The sequence below is a fragment of the Orussus abietinus genome, unplaced genomic scaffold (assembly GCF_000612105.2).
Source record: "Orussus abietinus isolate OABI.00-Male unplaced genomic scaffold, Oabi_2.0 scaffold171, whole genome shotgun sequence".
In the NCBI taxonomy this organism is placed as follows: Eukaryota; Metazoa; Arthropoda; class Insecta; order Hymenoptera; family Orussidae; genus Orussus; species Orussus abietinus.
The window spans coordinates 37,830-62,188 of record NW_019394342.1 but is presented as its reverse complement, the minus strand read 5'-3'; the positions used below and the strand labels follow the sequence as shown (position 1 = coordinate 62,188).

The 24,359-nt window shown below is 39.3% G+C and overlaps 1 protein-coding gene across 13 annotated transcripts in view; it reads right to left on the bottom strand.

The window, feature by feature from the left end:
- LOC105696123 (syntaxin-binding protein 5) overlaps positions 1–24,359 on the bottom strand; it is a 188,653-nt gene that overhangs the window by 134,743 nt on the left and 29,551 nt on the right. For 12 of the 13 annotated variants that reach the window (XR_002762140.1, XM_023431852.1, XM_023431856.1 and 9 more), the window contains exons 2-4: positions 14,858–14,955; positions 13,209–13,391; positions 11,163–11,297 (exon numbers count right to left, since the gene is read on the bottom strand). Coding sequence is in view for 12 of the 13 variants with exons in the window: in XM_023431852.1 (XP_023287620.1) it covers positions 11,163–11,297; positions 13,209–13,391; positions 14,858–14,955 (416 nt within the window). In the remaining variant the exon portion in view is untranslated. Of the gene's footprint in view, positions 1–11,162; positions 11,298–13,208; positions 13,392–14,857; positions 14,956–15,040; positions 15,059–24,359 lie in introns of those variants that run through there. The other variant, XM_023431857.1, reaches the window with a different exon arrangement.

Here is a 24,359-nt window from a genome sequence, read left to right as displayed (position 1 = left end):
TTATCCCGATCAAATGCGAGTTTATCGATTACCAGAGTGTTATAAATTGTCATAAAATTATCCTGACCCTTTCGTTTCTCATATCAGAGCCTTCGATAATTGTGAATATTAATCGAAATATGAGAACTCGACGTCATTTTGGCTCTGGTCTGGGCTGAGTTAACAAATTTTGTTGAAAAATCCTAATTTTGAATGTGTCAGGACAATTCTTAGATGATCAGGAGTGATGTGTCAAAGTTTCGGACAGTTTGGTCTAATACCCTTAAAAAAAAGTGTTTTATTCGAATCGACTGATTTGAAGAGGGTTTCACTTCACCTTAAGTGCGTCACTCCGTTCACGAGCGGGCGATCCTCGAGAGCCGGAGGTGAATATATTTGCGGTTTCCCGAGGTTTCCCAACGTCAAAAGGACGATCGATGGTAAAGGTACTCTCTGATCATCCGACCCGGTGAATACTTCGATGATAGGACGAGTGATCGGACCTTTGGCTACAGAGGCGGCGGTTTCGAGCATTAATCCCTGGGAATTCAGTTAATTCCCTTCCGGCACTGATTTCGACATCGAGGAGTCAATGCGTCGACTCTCTGCTTCGTCGAGGACCTTTCTCGCATCTACGATGACGTTTACTGACTCGCAATTCGACATAATTGACAGACCCTGTAATGGTTGTTGCTTCATAGGGTACTTATTGCACGGTGAATTTATTAGTTGCCTTCTCACCCTGAGATAAAAAAACCTAGGAAATTTTTCGATCAACAGTAACAAAGAAATATTTTGTTAATTCAAGGAATAATTTGTTCACTCAAAGAATAATTTGTTCACTCTAAGAATAATTTGTTCACTCAAGGAATAATTTGTTCATTCAAAGAATAATTTGTTCACTCAAAGAATAATTTGATCACTCAAGGAATAATTTGTTCACTTAAAAAATAATTTGTTCACTCAAAGAATAATTTGTTCACTCAAAAAATATTCTGTTAATTCAGAGAATAATTTGTATACTTTAAGTAAACTCGAATAAGATGGATTGGCAATGTTTCTTCGGAATTATGACAATTTATTTGGGCTTATTCGAGTCAAATAATTATCCTTTGAATTAAACAAATATTTCTTGGCCCCCATTCAAAGAAGTATTTCCTTGATTCGTGCCATTTATTTCCTCTGTTTTCGGGATGTCACGAGAAAGAAACGGACCATCGGTATCTGTTGTGCAAAAACCACAAAATCTACCACATATTTCAAATTTAAAATTTCTAATTGTATACAACGCTTCTCCGGAATTCTGACAATTTATTTAAGTTTATTCGAGTCAAATAATTACCCTTTGTAATAAAAAAAATATTTCTCGGCTCCAATTCAAAGAAATATTTCCTTGATTCGTGCCATTTATTTCCTCTGTTTTCGGGATGTCACGAGAAAAAACGGCACATCGGTATCTGTTGTGCAAAAATAACAAAAACTGTCGCGTATTTGAAATTTCAAATTTCTAATTGTATACAACACTTCTCCGAAATCATGACAATTTATTTGAGTTTATTCACGTCAAATAATTACCCTTTGAACGAAAAAAAATATTTCTCGGCTCCAATTCAAAGAAATATTTCCTTGATTCGTGCCATTTATTTCCTCTTTTTTCGCGATGTCACGAGGAAAAAACTGCCCATCGGTATCTGTTGTGCAAGAACCACAAAATCTGTCGCGTATTTGAAATTGCGCGCCACAGGGAGGTATTCGAAATTGCGCGCTGCAGCGACTGCACTTTCCACCAGGACAAATCTGTACACCAGTTGCAAAGGACTGCCTTTCTCCCCGATCTGCCGATTGTACCGACCAAACAATATTCAGCAATCATCCTGCCGTTTCGACGAGCTCGATCCGAGAGAGTCCAACGAGTTTCCGGGAGTTTCCTCCCCTCGACGGGATGCTCGACCATCGGAAATGATTTCCGGCCGTTTCGAAGTCCGAATCGGTTGCGGGCTCTCTGCGAGCTCTCGGTGAGAGCGCGTTCGAGGCCACTGTCAGGTTTCGGCACGTCAAACTGTCAAATAGACGTCCCATTGTAAACATATAGGTTGCCGTTAGGAGATCGAACGCGGAAACGTATCGTTGATTACGCTCCGCGGCCCGTAAATGCTTCACTTCGTGACAGGGATGAACAATGGTCACCGAAACGCCCGAATAAATTCCGCCCATCTCTTTGACCCCAAAACGCGACTCGCAAGACGTCGAAAATTTGCGATTTTGACGAATCCATGGCTCTATTTGCAAACGGGATTGGATGGACCTCGAAGACCTGAGATAGAGATAATTCTATGGCTTTATTCCCAGATGCGATTCGAATGAAGTCGAAAATCTGCGATCGCGACAATTATAGGGCTCTATTTTCAAGCGCGATTCGAACGATGTCGAAAATTCGCGATTGCGACAATTATACGGCTCTATTTTCAAGCGCGATTCGAACGACGTCGAAAATCTGCGATTTTGACGAATGGATGGCTCTATTTCCAAACGGGATTCGATAGACTTCGAAGACCTGAAATCGAGATAAATCTATGGCTTTATTCCCAAACGCATTTCGAAAGACGTCGAAAATCTGCGATTGCGACAATTATAGGGCTCTATTTTCAAGCGCGATTCGAACGATGTCGAAAATTCGCGATTGCGACAATTATACGGCTCTATTGTCAAGCGCGATTCGAACGACGTCGAAAATCTGCGATTTTGACGAATGGATGGCTCTATTTCCAAACGGGATTCGATAGACTTCGAAGACCTGAAATCGAGATAATTCTATGGCTTTATTCCCAGACGCGATTCGAAAGACGTCAAAAATTCGCGATTGCGACAATTATAGGGCTCTATTTTCAAGCACGATTCGAACGACGTCGAAAATCTGCGATTTTGAAGAATGGATGGCTCTATTTCCAAACGCGATTCAATAGACTTCGAAGACCTGAGATAGAGATAATTCTATGGGTTTATTCCCTGATGCGATTTGAAAGACGTCAAAAATTCGCGATTGCGACAATTATAGGGCTCTATTTTCAAGCGCGATTCGAAAGACGTCGAAAATCTGCGATTTTGAAAAATGGATGGCTCTATTTCCAAACGGGATTCGATAGACTTCGAAGACCTGAGATAGAGATAATTCTATGGCTTTATTCCCAAACGCATTTCGAAAGACGTCAAAAATTCGCGGTTGCGACAATTATAGGGCTCTATATTCCAGCACGATTCGAAAGACGTCAAAAATCTGCGATTTTTGTATGGCTCTATTTCCAAAGGGGATTCGAAAGACGTCGAAGACCTGCGATTCCGACAATTCTATGGCTTTGTTTCCAAACGTAATTCGAATGAAGTCGAAATTCTGCGATTCTGACGATTGTAGAGACGCCGTTTTTGAGATTCGTATAACGATATTCAATGAACACTATGCCTTTGTTTCCAAACGCGATTCGAAAGACATCGAAGACCCGCGACCCCAACAATTCGATGGCTTTGTTTCCAAACGCGATTCGAAAGACGTCAAAAATCTGCAATTCCGACGAATGAACGGCTCTATTTCGAAACGCGATTCGAATGACTTCGAAGACCTGCGATCCCGACAATTCCATGGCTTTATTTCCAAACGCGATTCGAAAAATATCTAAAATCTTCGATTCCGACGATTGTAGAGACGTCATTTTTGAGATTCGTATAATGATATTCGATGAACACTATGGCTTTGTATTTATACGGGACTTGATTGACGGGGCATAGTGCCAATAAAGATAGTCGGGATACACCCATATACGACCTACATCCATTGTTTTCAACCGATGTATAAACGTTTATTAGCAAAAAGCAAAAAAACACGTATTTCCTCATTTGTCTTTCCCATCACATGGCGTGAATAGAACTTAAGAAGGAGTGCTTCTTCAATAGATATTACAAACAAATTTCGCCCGAAGGATAGTTCACCCCCTTAAGATGGTGTAGCATTCCTAGACAATATCCGTGTTTTTTCCATCCTTATACAAAATACATTAATGCCAAGTTTCGTCGAAATTCCTCCCCTGCTTCTACGAAAAATGATATAAAAAATCCAATTTTCGCCAAACTTTGGGGAGTTGTTTCCCCCCTTAAACATGGACCATTGCAGATAAAAAAAACACGTATCTCTTAGATTTTTGTGTTCTTCAACATATATGAAGATCAATAAGATCGGCGGCGGACACTTGGGAACGTTTCCTTCTAAGCCAAGGCCCCTACGACATAACAGGCCCTTGTCACTGTCCCTCTTTCGAGAGGTGGAGCTGTCAAAGTGACGACCGGTCGTAAAGGTGTAGGAAGGGCCAAACGCGAAAATGTATCGTCGATCATGTTCCCGCAGGTCGTAAAGGGTTCGATTATGCGCGTAGGCGGCAGACGTTATCAATAGACGGTGTCATGGTGGACGCATCGTAGCCGTGCCATGATCGATCATGTTATTTGCTCCGTACCGCACTCCGTGCATCTCCGCGCGAGGCGGAAGAATCGATAAATGTCGTATCCGCGATACGTGATTGCGCCTTTCTTCCCGTTTCCTGCGGGTTTACGTGCCCGTCGCCCTCGAGATGCCGAACGTGGAATATCCGTAAATTAATCGTATATAAATGTTTATTGAACGTCCCAACCCCTGAAGCTCTATAAGAAGTATTCTTTCACTTGTTAGATATTGCCGTTTGGAAATCTTATTGTTTATATAAATACGAAACACCCAATGATATTTCTATAGCTGCATTTCATCTTGAATTAATAAGACAAATATTACGGAAATGCCATTTAACCCTTTCGCTACTAACGATGACTATAATCACCCAACGCCTGACGCTCGTTAATAAGTATTCTTTTCATTTGTTAGATATTGTCGTTTGGAATTCTTATTGTTTATATATATAACAAACACCCAAAGACATTTCTATAGCTGCTTTTCTTCTTGAAATGAGACAAATATTACGCAAATGCCATTTAACCCTTTCGCTACTAACGATGACTATAATCACCCAACGCCTGACGCTCGTTAATAAGTATTCTTTTCATTTGTTAGATATTGTCGTTTGGAATTCTTATTGTTTATATATATAACAAACACCCAAAGACATTTCTATAGCTGCTTTTCTTCTTGAACTGAGACAAATATTACGCAAATGCCATTTAACCCTTTCGCTACTAACGATGACTATAGTCACCCAACGCCTGAAGCTCGCTAAGAAGTATTCTTTTCATTTGTTAGATATTGCCGTTTGGAATTCTTATTATTCAGAGTATGGACGAAATTAACAGTTTTATCAAGTTGGAATTTAGATATAAACATTAAGTATATATAAAAAATGTTAGGTTACATCTTTTTATTTTTCTAAACGTATTTTCAACGATGTTGATTTGGTAGATGTCTACTAGAGCTGTTATATATTTTATATGCGTCAATAAATAAGTAGATATTTGTAGATCAATAGTGGATATATAATTTTCATCTACAATATGCATAGATATTTATGTATGTGCTTTAGATATTTTTTTAGGTGGATGATAGACGATATACGTTTGCTATACCTATAGACCTAATTTAAACGATTAATCTACGTATATTCCACTTCATGGGTTGCCTGGGGAGGGCCGATGTCTGCACACTTGCACTCGACCGATGCAGTAAATCTGCACCTCGGGAAGTAGAATCTTCTAACCGAATTTCAGATCGCCGCTGAACTCGCTCCCGATGAATATGTAAAGTGCCTCGACCCCCTATAAAGGACCCCGAAGAGACGAGCACAATGAAAAAGGACAATTAAGAACCGACTCGTCCCTTCCAGCTCGATTTAAAGGGCCCTCTTTGACGCGGAATTATTCAATAATTTACGCACTTCCGGGCTGAGAAATTCCGTTTGCGGCAGTTCTCAACACTTTTCCTGGCTTTCCTCCGCGGAAAAAACAAAAAAACGACATTTCTGCTTTTAACAAAGGACAGCATTGCTGATAAAGTGTTTTGCTCTTCCTGCAGGAATAATCGCACCGACAACAAAAATGTTTGCAATTACATCGAATCGTGGATGTAACCATTGGAGAGCTTTCTTAAAAAAGAAAAGAAAGAAAAACATGCTTGCTAAATTAGCGGATGAATTTGTTGCAACAGCCCATAAAATATCTCCGTTCATTATCGAAGTGAAATAAAATCGGCATTTCAATCGGCGGTTAATAAGATCCCCTAGTAGCATAGAATAATATCTAAATATTTCTTGAANATGATGGCGATGTCAGCTTTCTATAAACCTAACACTGCCACAATAAAAAACAATTATTAAGTAAATATTCATCGATGAATTATATACCAGAATTTATTGCTAATTAATTGCTCGCAGAACAACCAAATTTCAATTTTTTTGCTCACCCCTAAAGGGGTGAGTCGCCACCTCTAGGGATGATCGCAGGACAGAAACATGAAAAACATGGAAGACTCGAACTATTTGTTCACGTGGGAATTAATCGCTAATTAATGTAGGTTTGAAAATTGTATTTTTACAAAGATATTGGTTCTTCTCGGAGCAATTAATTTCCATGTGAAGAAATAATTCGATTCTCCCATGTTTTTCATCTTTCTCTCCTGCGATCAGCACTAGGGTTGGCGATTCACCCCTTTAGGGGGTGAGCAAAAAAATTGAAATTTGCTTTTTCCGCGAGCAATTAATTAGCAATAAATTCTTGCATATAATTCGTCGATGAACATTTACTTAATAATTGTTTATTATTGTGGCAGTGCTAGCTTTATATAAAGCTGACATCGCCACCATTTTTCGGAAAAGTATAGGAACAACAAATTGTTTTCTTGTGCAATAAAATAACAATGAATTAGCAATAAATTTTGCAACAAATTTTATTGAATTGTGCTAAAGTGGCAATTCCAGCTTTATATACATGTATAAACCCTGTCTTAGGTAATCGCGGTAACGAAAAAATCGGACCTAATGCAGACTCAGGGGCCCGAAAGACGAGTTAGAATTTTTTTCTCTTTCTTTCTTTCTTCCCAGCGACTTTGTAATATTAAAAACACAAAGCTCGAGGCAGGCCCCGATCTAGGTCTTTTCGATACCCTCGTCAATGCTTGTTACCTCTGCAGCGGCACGATAATGAAATATTAAGCCCGCCGTTGGCCCTGATTCAGGTGTCCAACACACGAGCCGCGGCCATGTTTGCGGACTTGGGAGGCCCCCGCTGCTAAAGTCGATAGATTAACTCGTCCCAGAGGTAAAACCTTGTCCATAATAAATTCCTCACGCTAAGTAACGACCGTCCCCGGGCCATTACCACGGAGACTTCCGTCATTCGTTCCCTGAAGAAGCTTCGACGGGACACATCTCGGGCTCCGTGCCCAGAAACGCATCCTTGCCAACAGACATGCGATACTTCAAAAAGAGAAAATGACGTAGAAAAATATATTAATATATTGCAATGTATTGCACGCCCCAAGCACGCTTCTTCCCTAAAATAAACGTCTAATGATAAATGGCGATCTGTAATCTGTGCATCTAAGGTGATGTGAAAGTGGCATCTAAGAGGTTTTGTCCTCGCCAACAGACATGCGATTCTTCAAAAAGAGAAAATGACGTAGAAAAATATATTAACATATTGCAATGTATTGCACGCCCTAAGCAAGCTTCTTCCCTAAAATAAACGTCTAATGATAATTGGCAATCTGTAATCTGTGCATCTAAGGTGATGCGAAAGTGGCATCTAAGAGGTTTTGTCCTCGCCAACAGACATGCGATTCTTCAAAAAGAGAAAATGACGTAGAAAAATATATTAACATATTGCAATGTATTGCACGCCCCAAGCACCCTTCTTCCCTAAATTAAAGGTCTGACGATAAATTGTCGCGATCTGTAATCCGTGCATCTAAGGTGATATGAAAGTGGCATCTAAGAGGTTTTGTTTATAAAACTTTTCTCCCAACGCGATTTATCGAATGGTTTGAAACTTTACAACGTGAATAGGGAGACTATTAGGAAGGTCCTGAAACTCATGAAATTTCAATTCTTTTCAAATTTGTTTATAGGTATTTTGAAAATAGTTTATAAGAAATTAAATCTCGCGAGTTTCAGGACGTAGCTTAGGGTCTCCATATTCACGTTTTAAGGTATGAAACGATTTCGGACACCCAGTTCGGAGAAAAGTTTTATGAACGATTGAGCTTTCGGATGCCACTTTCACATCCCCTTAACCCTTTCGCTAGTAACGATGACTATAGTCACCCAACGCCTGAAGCTCCCTAAGAAGTATTCTTTCCATTTGTTAGATATTGCCGTTTGGAAATCTTATTGTTTATATAAATACGAAACACACAATGATATTTCATCTCGAATTAATAAGACGAATTACGGAAATACCATAATGACCATTATAGACAAAGCGCTCCTAGATCTGGGGATAAACGTCCTTTTAGGCTTACTGATAGACCTTTCCCGACGATTTACCCTAGCGCGAAAACAAAACCAAAAAGCGGATTGAGAAAGGGTATTGTTAATATTAAAAATGGGGTGCAACGACGAACGCATTACCAATGTAAGATACGTTACGTAGGACCTTGGGTATACCCGTGCTTTGAAACTTTTCATCCGCATTACCAATGTAAGAACGCATTACCAATGTAAGAACGCATTACCAATGTAAGAACGCATTACCAATGTAAGATATGTTACGTAGGACCTTGGATATACCCGTGCTTTGAAACTTTTCATCCAAAATTACATTATTAAATTATATTTTCTATTTTCTTTCTTCATATGTCGAAATGGGCTCCGTGTTCAAAGGGTTAATACCAGAAGTAAGACACGAATACAAGCCCTGGTCTCCTTTCGTTGTGCTAAACGATATATGCGGTTATCAGGTACGCAAAACTTGGATTTTCAGACGTGGCAGCTTTTTTGGCGAGCTATGTAATTCCGTGAACTTAAATCGGACTTTTTCCTCGCCCCCGGCGTCGTCTGGCTCCTTCTCGGCGACCGAAATCGCCCCGGCCCCGGAGCGACGAGGAATTGCCGATAACTTCGAAAGGGTTTTCGGTCTCTCGTCGAACTTGGTAGGATAAAGTGGACGCGCCGAGTTGCCGGGCCATCCCATTTTCCCCGTGAATTATTTCCCGCCCTAGACAAGCCGCTTCCCGATCCATGAAGACCTCTTCTTCGCCGCATTTGCCCCCGTAATCTGAGGCTACTCGAACCTCAAGACACTCTGCCCGCCCTAATATTTTATTTTATTCTCCCCTTTAATTTAACATTCAGGCTTTTTGCACAAGTTAAATCCAATATCTTGATATCGCAGATCTAGTTATTTCGACGGTTACACTTTTTACACGTGTTACGTACAATATCTTGGTTTTGGAGGACTTGTAAATTTCTTTTTGTAAAATCAACGTTTTGATTACTTTTAGCATTGTCAGTCGTAAAAATGTGAAAATGGTGTTCAAGCAATCCCAGTTCGCGATACCTATGGATCTGTTTTCTGGTTTCTGAGGCATATGAACAACGTTCAGAACCTCGCGAGTCTATCTTTATATTACTTTGCTCTTTCTTATAATACTAACATTCACCCTTTTTGCACGTGTCATGTTTATATCTTGGTACTGTCGGACTAATAAACTTGAATACCATGGGGATATCGAGTAAATTCAGATTGATCAATCATGAAAATGCGAAAAATGTGTTCAAGTAGTCCCAGTTCGCGATACATGTAGCTACGTTCAGAACCTCGCGAGTTTATCTTTATATTACTTTGCTCTTTCTTATAATACTAACATTCACCCTTTTTGCACATGTTATGTTTATATCTTGGTACTGTCGGACTAATAAACTTGAATACCATGGGAATATCGAGTAATTTCAGATTGATCAATCATGAAAATGCGAAAAAGGTGTTCAAGCAATCCCATTTCGCGATACTTGTAGCTACGTTCAGATCTCGCGAACCTTTATATTATTTTGCTCTTCTATATTATTTGAACCTGCACCCTTCTGCACATATTATGTTTAATATCTTGGGACCGTCGACCAAATAAACTTGAATACCATGGGAATATCGACTAATTTCAGATTGATCAATCATGAAAATGCGAAAAATGTGTTGAAGTAGTCCCAGTTCGCGATACCTGTAGCTACGTTCAGAACCTCGCGAGTCTACCTTTGTTTTACTGTACTCTTCCTTTTTCTTTTAACATTCACCTTTCCATACATGTCATGTTTAATATCTTGGTACTGTCGACCAAGTAAACTTGAATACAATGAAAATATCGATTAATTTCAGATTGATGAATCATGAAAACGGGAAATAGGTGTTCAAGCAATCCCATTTCGCGATACTTGTAGCTACGTTCAGAATCTCGCGAGTCTGCCTTTATTTTACTCTTCTATATTATTTTAACTTGCACCCTTTTAGCACATGTTATATTTAATATCTTGGGACTGTCGGACTAACAAATTCGAATACTATGAAAATATCGTTTACATTCAGATTGATTAATCATGAAAATGCGAAAAAGCTGTTCAAGTAGTCCCAGTTCGCGATACCCGTAGTTCAGTACTTGTCAAGTCTGGCGCCACCTACGCCTCTACCAAAGACACCATTGATTTGGTACTGTCGACCAAGTAAACTTGAATACCATGGAAATACCAATTAATTTCAGATTGATCAATCATGAAAATGCGAAAAAGGTGTTCAAGTAGTCCCAGTTCGTGATACCCGTAATTCAGTACTTGTCGAGTCCGGCGCCACCTACGCCTCTACCAAAGACACCATTGATTTGGTACTGTCGACCAAGTAAACTTGAATACCATGGAAATACCAATTAATTTCTGATTGATCAATCATGAAAATGCGAAAAAGGTGTTCAAGTAGCCCTAGTTCGCGATACCCGTAGTTCAGTACTTGTCGAGTCTGGCGCCACCTACGCCTCTACCAGACACCATTGATTTGGTAATGTCGACCAAGTAAACTTGAATACCATGGAAATACCAATTAATTTCAGATTGATCAATCATGAAAATGCGAAAAAGGTGTTCAAGTAGTCCCAGTTCGCGATACCCGTAGTTCAGTACTTGTCGAGTCTGGCGCCACCTACGCCTCCACCAAAGACACCATTGATTTGTAATACTTACACTTCGATGGCCTTGTTCCAGTTGATCACGTAGCCCGACAAAACGAACGTTTCGATGTGCAATACGTGGATGTTGCCCCGCTCGGTGCCGACGTAGAGCCATTTGCTTTGTAGGGGTAGGTGCATACACGTTATCCTGCGGAACAGAGGGAACGCCCTGTTAGAACGTCGCTACGGAAAATAAAGTCGTTCCGCCCTGAATAACCCCGGCCTCGGCGACCTCGCCGGCGGGCCCCGCAAATTTCCTCCCCCGTTTCGAGTTAACGAAATTAATTTCCCCCAGATCGATAAGCACGCTCTGCCCGGTGATTTTGCACGCGCCTAGAGCGCAGGATTTAATAACAGCCCCGGGGGAGATGTCATTTGTCGAAATAACGTCGAAACCACCCAAATCGTCCGGTCGACCCGATCCGGATTTGCCGTTCCGGAATCTGCACTCCGCAGAAGCCTCGTTCGTTCCCGAGGAACGTTTTCCGGTTCCATCATCGAGGACAAGTTTGCCTGGCCTGGACGTATGGTTGATCTTGTCAAAGCACCCGAGTCAAAATTATGAACGTTTTCCGGTTCCATCATCGAGGACAAGTTTGCCTGGACGTATGGTTGATCTTGTCAAAGCACCCGAGTCAAAATTATCCTTCTCGGATGAGCCTCTAATCAATTAGTTTGCCGACAAATCCCGATTACTTTACTAAGGACGTTGTTCCGTGCGGGACATTCGCGTAGTTAAATTCATCGCGGCTTTTGAAATGTCAGACAAACTTCCAGAAAGGGACTTACTGCCTGCTCGGGCCCATCGGGCCATTCATCGATTTAGCAATTTTCTGACTCCGAAATCCGTTCGTAAATTTTAGTTTTCTACGACACGGTTATATCACGGTTATTATTGTATTATACGTCCCATCGCGAAGGTTTGGGGTTCTTTAGAATTTTCTCGGGTTGACCGTCCCTATTCTTTACCGTCATACCTTTTTTAACTTTACCGCTAACGCGTGTGCGCAACATGCACACATGTATATAAAGCTGGAATTGCTACTTTAGCACAATTCAATAAAGTTTGTTGCAAAATTTATCGCTAATTTATTGCTATTTTATTGCACAAGAAAAAAATGGTTTGCTCTTACATTTTTCGGAAAAATGGCGATGTCAGCTTTATATAAAGCTAGCACTGCCACAATAAGAAACAATTATTAAGTAAATGTCCATCGATGAATTATATACCGGAATTTATTGCTAATTAATTGCTCGCAGAAAAAACAAATTTCAATTTTTTGGCTCACCCCTAATAAAGGGGTGAATCGCCACCCCTAGTGCTGATCACAGGACAGAAACATGAAAAACATGGCAGAATCGAACTATTTCTTCACGTGGGAATTAATTGCTAATTAATTGCTTCGAGAAGAACCAATATCTTCGCAAAAATACAATTTTCAAACCTACATTAATTAGCGATTAATTCCCACGTGAAGAGATAATTATTAAGTAAATGTCCATCGATGAATTATATACCAGAATTTATTGCTAATTAATGGCTCGCAGAAAAACCAAATTTCAATTTTTTGGCTCACCCCTAAAGGGGTGAATCGCTACCCCTAGTGATGATCGCAAGACAGAAACATGAAAAACATGGGAGAATCGAACTACCTCTTCACGTGGGAATTAATCGCTAATTAATGTACGTTTGAAAATTATATTTTTACGAAGATATTGGTTCTTCTCGAAAAAATTAATTAGCAATTAATTCCCACGCGAAGAAATAGTTCGATTCTCTCATTTCTTACGTGACCATGCTGGGGCGAATAAGAAGCACCACCACCGATTTTTGGGATATGAGGTGGAGCACTAAAATTAGGGTTGTAGCACTAAAATAGCACCTAATAAGCACCTAATTCTCCAATAGGATTCATATCATTTTTCTGACGTGGTGGTGCCTACTGTACACACATGACATAAGAGGGGTTGTCCTACTACTTTAGGGGTTGTGCAAAAAAATCGAAATTAAGTTCTTCTACCTGACGCATGTATGTACAAAATTAATATCGGGACAAACCTTTCTCGCTGGAACTTGAGGCTCTGGACAATTTGCGGTATCTTCTGGCGAAAGTTCCACAGGTGTAAAGTGTCGTCCGCGGTTGCGGAGACCAGGGCACCTTCGTTAATTAGGAACTGCAACTGGATCACAGCCGAGCCACCTTCGTGTCTCACGTGGGCATCCACCCCCGGTGTCCCCAAACTGGCGTAACATGTTTCATTAAGGATAACGATAGATGTTTTCTTAGCTATCGACCGCAGCCAAACGAGACCAGCTGTAAACTTGACCCGGCTTCATCCGAATAAACCGAGTGGAAAGCTTCATGAAAGACTGATGATAGGAAAGGTCATCACGTTGGCCTTCGGGCCTTCGTCAATAATTACGATAAATCAGAGTAATGCTAATTAACGACGGTGGACGAGACATCGGCCGTGAAATCGATGTTTGATAACGGACATTTGGGATGAATATCGCGGAATTAAGATAAAGCGAATAACCCCCTTCACATTAATCTATTTGAATTTCTAAAAGATTAGAACATTAAGGGGATGTGAAAGTGGCATCTTATGGGTCGATTGTTCATGAAACTTATCCCCGAATTTGGTGTACCAATTTGTTTCAAATTTTACCATGTGAACAAGGAAACCGTAAGGTGGGTCTTGAAACTTGAAAAATTTCATTTGTTATTGAAACGATGTTTGATTACGGACATTTGGGATGAATATCGCGGAATTAAGATAAAGCGAAAAACCCCCCTCAAATTAGTCGATTCGAATTTCTACAAGATCAGAACATTAAGGAGATGTGAAAGTGGCATCTTATGGGTCAATCGTTCATGAAACTTTTCTCCGAATTGGGTATACCGATTTATTTCAAATTTTACCACGTGAATAAGGAGACCCTAAGATAGGTCTTGAACTCGTGAAATTTCATTTGTTATTATAATTGTTGCAAATGGCTGTAAAGAAATTCTCTTAAAATTGAAATTTCATGGATTTCAAAACCTTCCTTACAGCCTTCATATTCACGTTGTCAAATTTGAGACGATTCGGTACACGCACTTTTGAAAAAAGTTTCATAAACGATACCTCTTTGATGCCACCTTAAGGTGATATGAAATTTTATATATCAAATTCTATATATTCTATATATCAAAACGTAAAAATATTTATAAAACTCTTCTCCAAACCGGGTGCACCGAATCGTTTGAAACTTTAACACTTCATTATATAGGCTCTAAGAAAGAACGTGATGCTCGTGAGATTTCATTTTTTTATTCAGAGCCTCCATAATCACGTGTTACAATTTCAAACAATTCGGTGCACCAAGTTTGGACAAAAGTTTGACAAATATTTTGATGTTTCATATATATATATATATATAGAATGACCCTTTCATATCACCTTAAGCTCCAAGCGGAAGAAAAATTTGTACGAATATATTGAATACTTTTTACATAAGCGAGGTCGATGTATCGCAAAGAGTGGGGCATGATGGATATAATAAAATTTGTCTCAAGAAGCGGGACCACCTCATTCATCAGCCATTTCGCAGAAGAGGGTTCCAGCGTATCTTTTCGCGATGATCTTCCTTCCGATCCCTCTTTTCCCCCTTTTCCAGTGAATTCAGAAGACGAACGAGTCCCGCGAGATCGCGAAAAAGGATACATCCTGAGGGATCCGGATCTGGTGCCGATGGCCAGGAGCCTTTGAACCGGGTCGAACGCCATAGCTGTAGGCTGATGTGGAAATCCATGCCTGAATGTCTGCAACACACAAGAGACAATATCGACTTAAGCGATTGTGTATTTACCCCATAATGCCAAACTTGAGATCACGGAGTGCACTTACAAGGAAGGTATCCCAGGTCGATCTCTCCGATTTCATTTCTTTCATAATATGTTATAGTAGACTAAAAACAAAGCGACACGTATTTTTTTTATCTGCCATTAAACACTTTAAGGGGGTGAAACCACCATCCAAAGTAAGGCATGTCGAGTTTGACAGTTGTCAATATAAATACGAACGTCGACAACGTAGGTATTTACATGGATCGATTTTACCAACATCGATCAAATTTCTCGACTTTAAGGCGAAGTGAAACCTCCCTCATATTCGTCAATTAGAATAAGACACTTTTTTTTAAGGATATTGTGTCGAACTATCGGAAAAATTGACAGTTGTCAATATAAATACAAACATTGGTAAAGTAAGTACCAAGAAGGATCGTTTTTATCAGCGTCGATTAAATTTCTCAACCTTAAGATGAAGTGAAACCTCCCTCAAATCCGTTGATTAGAATAAGACACTATTTTTTAAGGATATTGTATCGAATTGTCGGAAACATTGACAGGTGTCAATGTAACTACAAACGTCGGCAACGTATATATTTAGAAGGATCGATTTTACCAACGTCGATCAAATTTCTCGATCTTAAGGCGAAGTGAAACCTCCCTCAAATCCGTCAATTTGAACAGGACCCTTTTTTTAAGGTTATTAGACTACACTGTCTGAAACTTTGACAGTTGTCAATATAAATAGGAACTTTGTTAACACAGGTGTTTAGAAGGATCGTTTTTACCGACTTCATTGAAATTCCTCGACCTTAAGGCGAAGTGAAACTCCCCTCAAATCCATCAATTCGAACGGGACACTTTTTTTAAGAGTATTATATCGAACTGTCGGAAACTTTGACAGTTGTCAATATAAATACGAACGTCGGTAACTTTGACAGGTGTCAATATAAATAGGAACGTCGTTAACACAGGTGTTTAGAAGGATCGTTTTTACCGACGTCATTGAAATTTCTCGAACTTAAGGCGAAGTGAAACCCCCCTCGTCCGTCAATTCGAATGAGACACTTTTTTTAAGGATATTGGACCGAACTGTCGGAAACTTTGACAGGTGTCAATATAAATAAGAACGTTGGTAACTTTGACAGGTGTCAATATAAATAAGAACGTCGGTAACTTTGACAGGTGTCAATATAAATAGGAACGTCGTTAACACAGGTGTTTAGAAGGATCGTTTTCACTGACGTCATTGAAATTTCTCGAACTTAAGGCGAAGTGAAACACCCCTCAAATCCGTCAATTCATCAACAGGACACTTTTTTTAAGGTTATTAGACTAAACTGTCTGAAACTTTGAGCCTCCATAATCCCATGTGAAGGTTTCCGATAATTCGGTGCACCCAGTTTGGAGAAAAGTTGCATAAATATGTTGACTTTTTGGTACGTATATATCGCACTTTCATATCACCTTAAATGATAGCCAATCCATTTGTCGGTCACGGTTGAGAGAAACTTTCGACGATTAGGACCCTGATCCCCTCAAAACCCAAAATGCCTTCCTCGGCCATTTTCCGATATCATTAAAGCTAACGGATAATACTCGGATTACTTAAACGAAGCGAAAGCCCCTGTAAGTCTCTTAAGGCCTTAAAAGCTGCCAGCATCAATCTTCGATGAAATCGAATTAAGCTGGTTAAAAATGATAAGAGACTTCCGACATCCGCGGAAAGCCTTGGTGAAGACCCCAAGGAAACCAAGACTGATAAAGAAAAGTATGATTCATTTTCTTTCGCTCATGAAAGCAACGACCACCGTGCAATTAGCACCATATCTTTTGCCCCACCGATCAACAAAGTCCGAAGAAAATAATGATCGCCTTAGAATTACAAAAAAAAACGTAATTTGGTAACGAATAAAGAAACTATCCCGATAAAGGACATTGTTATCAACAATGTTCTGAAAATATTGATCGCCCTAACAATCAACAAAAAGTCTAATTAGGTAACGGATAAAGAAACTATCCCAATACAGGATATTTATATCAACAGTGTTCCGTAAATATTGATCGCCCTAAAGATGAACGAAAAGCCTAATTTGGTAACGAATAAAGGAACTACACCGATAAAGGACATTTGTATGAACAATGTTCTAAAAATATTCGGTATCGAATAATGAAACTATACCGATAAAGGACATTTGTATCAACAATGTTCTGAAAATATTGATCGCCCTAACAATTAACAAAAAGTCTAATTCGGTAACGAATAAAGAAACTATACCGATAAAGGACATTTGTATCAACAATGTTCTACAAATATTGATCGCCCTAAAAATTAAGAAAAAGTCTCTATCCGATAACGAATAAGAAAACTATACCGATAAAGGACATTTATATCAACAATGTTCTGAAAATATTGCTCGTCCTAAAAATGAACAAAAAGCCTAATTCGGTAACGAATAAAGAAACTACCTCGATAATGAACATTTATATCAACAATGTTCTAAAAATATTCGGTAACGAATAAAGAAACTATCCCGATAAAGGACATTATTATTAACAATGTTCTGAAAACTGATGAAAAAAATTAACAAAGTCTAATTTAGTAACGAATAAAGGACGAACGACTTAATAAACTCCCAAAAATATTGATCGCTCTTAAAATTAAAAAGATACTTTGGTAATGGATAAAGGAGCTATACCGATAAAGGACAAGTATATATGGTGAGAGTGGATGAAAAAGAATTTGATAAATTTCAAGACTCCCCCTATCTCTCGGTACGTGGTCCCCTCGAGTTCGGTCGTAACGGAGAAACATTATTTGCTGCACCCCTCCTCCGAGCTCTTTCCCTCCCCGCGCTGCTTTTTTATCTTGTTTCATTTCTCTCGACCACGTAGCGTGCGATAACGTCTATTGCGTGTACCACGTGACGGACTACCGTGTCCAATGCACTTCCGCACGTATCTGCGTGCCCTGGGTGCTTGTGCCCGATCGCAAATTCTTCATCTAAGTCTTCCCTGTCCTTCCAATTTTTCCCCGATGTCGATATCCGATTAAAAGGGTTAGGAAAGTGGCATCTAAGGAGTTAAGGGGATGTGAAAGTGGCATCCGAAAGCTCAATCGTTCATAAAACTTTTCTCGGAACTGGGTGTCTCAAATCGTTTCATACTTTAAAACGTGAATATCGAGACCCTAAGGTAGGTTCTGAAACTAGCGAAATTTCATTTTTTATAAACTATTTTTAAAATACCTATAAACAAATTTGAAGAGAATGGAAATTTCCTGAGTTTCAGGACCTTCCTTATAGTCTCCCTATTCACGTTGTAAAGTTTCAAACTATTCGATAAACCGAGGTGGGAGAAAAGTTTTATAAACGAAACATCTTCGACGCCACTTTCACATCACCTTAATCGATTAAGGTATTAGAAAAGTGGCATCTGAGGAGTTAAGGTGAAGTGAAACCTCCCTCAAATCCGTCGATTCGAATAAGACACTTTTTTTTTTAAGGGTATTTTATCGAACTGTCGGAAACTTTGACAGTTGTCAATATAAATACGATCGTTGGAAAAATAGGTATTGAAAACGATCGTTTTTACCGACGTCGATCAAATTTCTAGATCTTAAGGCGAAGTGAAACCCTCCTCAAATCCGTCGATCCAACGATATAATGTACTTAAAAGTTATTATAAAGTTTGATGTATCCATCGTGTGGTCGTTTAGTTAATCAGTGCAGGATTTCTTTGCACCAGAAATTAGCGTATAATAATTTAATACAATAAACGAAGTTCCTCGTTTTCACTTAACTTTACATACGTAGCATTACGTACGACGTGATGTACTTAAAAGTTCTTATAAAGTGTGACATGTCCATCGAGTGATCATTTACTTAATCGGTGCAGGATTTCTTTGTACCATATATTAGCGTATAAAAATTTGATAGAAGAAAAGAAGTTCCTCATTTTTACTTAACTTTACGTACGTAGCATTACGTACGACGTGATGTACTTAAAAGTTATTATAAAGTTTGACATATCCATCGAGTGATCATTTACTTAATCAGTGCAGGATTTATTTGCACCAGATATTAGTGTATAATAATTTAATATAATAAACGAAGATCGTCATTTTCACTTAACTTTACGTACGTAGCATTACGTACGACGTGATGTACTTAAAAGTTATTGTAAAGTGTGACATATCGATCGAATGATCGTTTACTTATTCAGTGCAGGATTTTTTGCACCAGATATGAACGTATAATAATTTAATTGAAGAAACGAAGTTCCTCTTTTTCAATTAACTTTACGTACGTAGCATTGCGTACGACGTGATGTACGTAAAAGTTATTATAAAGTTTGACATATCCATTGAGTGGTTATTTAGTTAATCAATGCAGGATTTCTTTGCACCAGATATGAGCGTATAATAATTTAACATAATAAACGAAGTTCCTCATTTTCACTTAACTTTACGTACAACGACGTGATGTACTTGAAAGTTATTGTAAAGTGTGACATGTCCATCGAATGATCGTTTACTTAATCAGTGCAGGATTTATTTGCACCAGATATGAGAGTATAATAATTTAGTAGACGAAACAAGGTTCCTTATCTTCACTTAACTTTTTAACTTAACAGGATGGCATTACGTACGACGTGACGTACTTATCGGCCATTATGAAGTTCGACATATCTATCGAGCGGTCGTTTCCTAACTCGTCACATGATCTCTCAATTCCTTACATGATCGTATAAAAATTTCAGACGGCACTAACTCCGAAGAATGAAACTTGACGTCGTCGTTAACCTTCCGTGATAAATAGTCACTTACGAGCTTCCATAAAATCGATGAAATTACATCGAGTGAATGTAATTGGATTCTCCAGGCGGAGCGTAATTTGGTTTCATATCTGGAAGACCTGGAGATGGAAAATGGCTCCTCCGTTTCACCTTCTTTCCACACTCATTACAATAATTAAATGCCGCGGTGAGGTCCTCTCTCAGCGTTCAAAATTGCTCCTCTCCCAGTTTAAACGCAGACCGCTCGCTCTCACAATATTCAACTTTATTAATAAATGTCACGAGAAAGCGAAATTAACGTCAGACTAAATGTATTCCAAAAAAAAAATGAAAGATCAGATGGGGTGATATAAGTTGTAAAACGCCCACACAGACAATGCCACCAAGGCAAACAGCAAAAATATTTAAGTTATCGTTATAAGATTAGATAGCGTAAATGATAAACGAACAAAACGAAATCAACGTGAAAGACTAAATATATTCCAAATGAAAAAAAAAGAAAAGAGCAGATGGGATAATATAAATTCCAAAACGCCCACGCAGACAATGCGATCAGAGCATTTAGCAAAAATATTAAAATTATCGTTATCAGATTAAACGGCATAAATTATTAGAAAACGAAAAGTGTAACGAATTTGTTCATTCCGTCTTCAAGCGTCTCCCTACGGAAGAATAGATAAGAAACATGCAGTTGTAAACCTGCCCGTTTCTTATTGTCCGTTGCTTTCAGAAGTTTCCCTCAGCATACGCTTCCAGAGTAACAAAGGCCCCGTGCTTTCAATATTTCAGTAAAGGAAAGGAAAAAAAAAACAATAAGGGAAGAATGCGAATGTGCCGAAATTGCTGCACAGGAAACATCACAAAGAGATTCTTCCCGGCGGGCCTCGTTGAAGTCCACCTTACAGAGCATGCATATTCGCATTTTGGCCTTTACATATGACTTATCCCGACGTCACGGCCTAAAAAGCAACAAACCGGAGGAAAAGTATAATAATTAATTTAACCCTTTGGCTATTAAGAGCGCCTAAAGGCGCCCGACGCTTGGTCCAATATTGCCTGCACGGTCAGGCGAATTTCGCTCATATGTCGAATTGGCTCCGTGTGCAAAGAGTTAGGGTCCACCTTAGACTAATTACTGATCGACTGAAGTGAACGACAGACGAAAAATGTCAAAATATAATGGTTGTCCGATATATTTTAGTCAAGGTGACGTGAACTCCCCCACAAATCAATCCATTCGAGTAAAACAATTTTTATTAAGGGTATTGGAACTAACCGTCTGAAACTTTCACACATGACTCGTGAGCATCTAGGAATTATCTTGATCACTTTAAACGTTTAGATTAAAAAAAAAAATGTTTTAACTTATTGTTAACCCAGACCAGAGCCAACATGCCGTCGAGGTCTCATATTTCGATTGGTGTACAATTATTGAAGGCTCTGATACGAGAAACGAAAGGGTCAGGACATTGGTACGACAGTTTAGAACACTCTGATAATCGAGAAATTTCCATTTGAACGGGATAAAGGCAAAAAAGGTTTATATGCGCTTCTATGCTAAATCGATGGGAATACGAGGTCTCGGAGTGAAAATTTAATTGGCCTAGAAATCACAGATGGCGCAGGGTGTCCCTCTGCAGTCAATTAAGGCCCCAGAAAGCATGAATCCAGAGGATTTCTGGAGTTTTACTTCGATTTCTTTATAATTATCGTACGAAAACGACAGGTGGAAGATGCCATTTAGCACAATACCCAATATAAATCGACACAGTTGTCGATATAAAAGCGAATGTCGCGACGTAGATATTTAGAAGAATCTTTTTCACTGACGTCAATCAAGTTCCTCGACGTGTTTCACTTCACCTTAACGAGCGCAGGATTAATCGCGCAATTTTCCTCGTCTCGTCCGATTCCACGACGGATGAAATATTCATAAAACTACTTTTGCCTCCCCCACAGTCTGCGTCATACATTTTTCCATATGCACGTTGCATAAGTAGAACCTACTCACGTATCGAGATAATGTGATTGTTTAAAAGAACGTTCTTTACGCGATCGATCGCCGGTTTTTCTCGCGCGACGCGAAAAGCCAAGCGAAGTCGCATTTCCATTTCGAGTCCTTCCTTTCGATTTGGCAGGAAGTCAAGATACTTGCAAATCGCGTCCGGAGAGAAGTGCTCGAAGAATTCCGCAGTACAAGGAAGAAGAATACCTCGATAACTCAAACAGTAAAATTCGGCTTTTCCGGCTTCGAGTGCTCTCAGCATCTCCGTCTTTCGCTTTCCTTATTTATGTGCATTGGCATCGCCCGCGGCTAACATTAGTCGTCATTATGCGTATTTGTAATGTCCATAAAGCTGGTATTGCCACTTTAGCACAATTAAATAAAATGTATTGCTAATTTATTGCGCAAGGAAACAATTTTTTGCTCAAATACTTTTTCGAAAAACGGTGCCGATGCCAGCTTTATATTAAGCTAACATTGCCAGGTTATAAAAATAATAATTAAGCAAATTTTCATAGTTGTCGTATACACCAGGATTTAATGCTAATTAATTGCTCGCAGAAAAACCAAACTTCGACTCTTTTATTCACCCCTAAAGGAGGATGTCACTACCCCTAAGACTGGTAGCAGCATGACAGCATGACAACATGAAAACGGAAAACTTTATACTAAGTTAGCATTGCCACGTTATAAAAATAACAATTAAGCACATGTTCATAGTTGACGTATACACCAGGATTTATTGCTAATTAATTGCTCGCAGAAAAGCCAAACTTCGACTCTTTTATTCACCCCTAAAGGAGGATGTCACTACCCCTAGGATTGGTAGCAGAATGACAACATGAAAACGGAAAACTTTATAGTACGCTAGCATTGCCAGGTTATAAAAACAATAATTAAGCAAATTTTCATAGTTGACGTATACGCCAGAATTTATTGCTAATTAATCGCTCGCAGAAAAACCAAACTTCGACTCTTATATTCACCCCTAAAGGAGGATGTCACCACCCCTAGGGCTGGTAGCAGAATGACAACATGAAAACGGAAAACTTTATAGTAAGCTAACATTGCCAGGTTATAAAAACAATAATTAAGCAAATGTTCATAGTTGACGTATACGCCAGAATTTATTGCTAATTAATCGCTCGCAGGAAAACTAAACTTCGATTCTTTTATTCACCCTTAAAGGGGTATGTCACCACCCCTAGGACTGGTAGAAGAATGACAACATGAAAACGCGAAACATTATACTAAGTTAGCATTGCCACGTTATAAAAATAATAATTAAGCAAATGTTCATAGTCGACGTATACGCTTGAATTTATTGCGCGCAGAAAACCCAAACTTCGACTCTTTTCTTCACCCCTAAAGGAGGATGTTACCACCCCTAGGACTGGTAGCAGAATAACAATATGAAAACGTTAGGAAAAGACTGATTTCTAGATAGCAACTAATTATCAATTACTTCCCATGTGGAGAAATGAATCGGTTGGTACAGTTTATACTCGGCATTACTGTGCTAAAACCCGAGGGATAAAATAATCAGCTGAAAGATGAAGAAAGAAAATCGAATCTTGGATCATCTAGGAGCAGTTAATTAGCAATTAGTACCCACATGGAGGAATCTTTCTATTTTCGCAATTTTGTCTGGCCTGGAGCAATTAATTAGCAACAAAATCTCCTGCGAAAAGATCAGTCGTTTCCCCCCGTTTGCATATTGTCATTCTGCTACCGGCACTAGGGGTGATGACATCCCCCTTTAGGGGTGAATAAAAGAGTCGAAGTTTGGTTTTTCTGCGAGCAATTAATTAGCAATAAATTCTGCTGTATCCATCAACTATGAACATTTGATTCATTATTATTTTTATAACGTGAAAACGACAGGTGGAGTATGTCAATTGGTACAATATCCAATATAATTCGACCAAGCTGTCAATATAAATACGAACGTCGGCAACGTAAGCATTTAGAAAAATCTTCTTTATCGACGTCGATCAAGTTCCTCGACGTGTTTCACTTCACCTTAAGCGATTGTGTATTTACCCCATAATGCCAAACTTGAGATCACGGAGTGCACTTACAAGGAAGGTATCCCAGGTCGATCTCTCCGATTTCATTTCTTTCATAATATGTTATACTAGACAAATCACGTTTCTCGACGTGTTTCACTTCACCTTAACAAAGACGGCTACTGATACCTCAGCAGATCTCAACCGATCCCAGCTACATTAATCGGTGCATACAAGTTGGCGTGCTTTCGCGATCAATTCCCCAAAAGCATAAATCAGCTCCCCTCCTACGTTCCTGTAATTGCAGCCCCGTTTTACTGCTCCACGCGGCCTTTCATCTCAATTCAAATCGCGATAGGGATAACAGAAAAGTGCACGCATATCGACGGCACATAGTAGCGCGGAGAGAATTATTGCGGTATCAATTACTACACGTTACGAGAAGTGGAAGGTACATTTCAGTGCCTAGGAGAATCGTACGCTCCAACACTTGGCAATACATCGGACCCATCTTTTACTTTCATCGCATAAAACATCTTTGCTCCCCTTCGTCGCCCGAAAAGAAA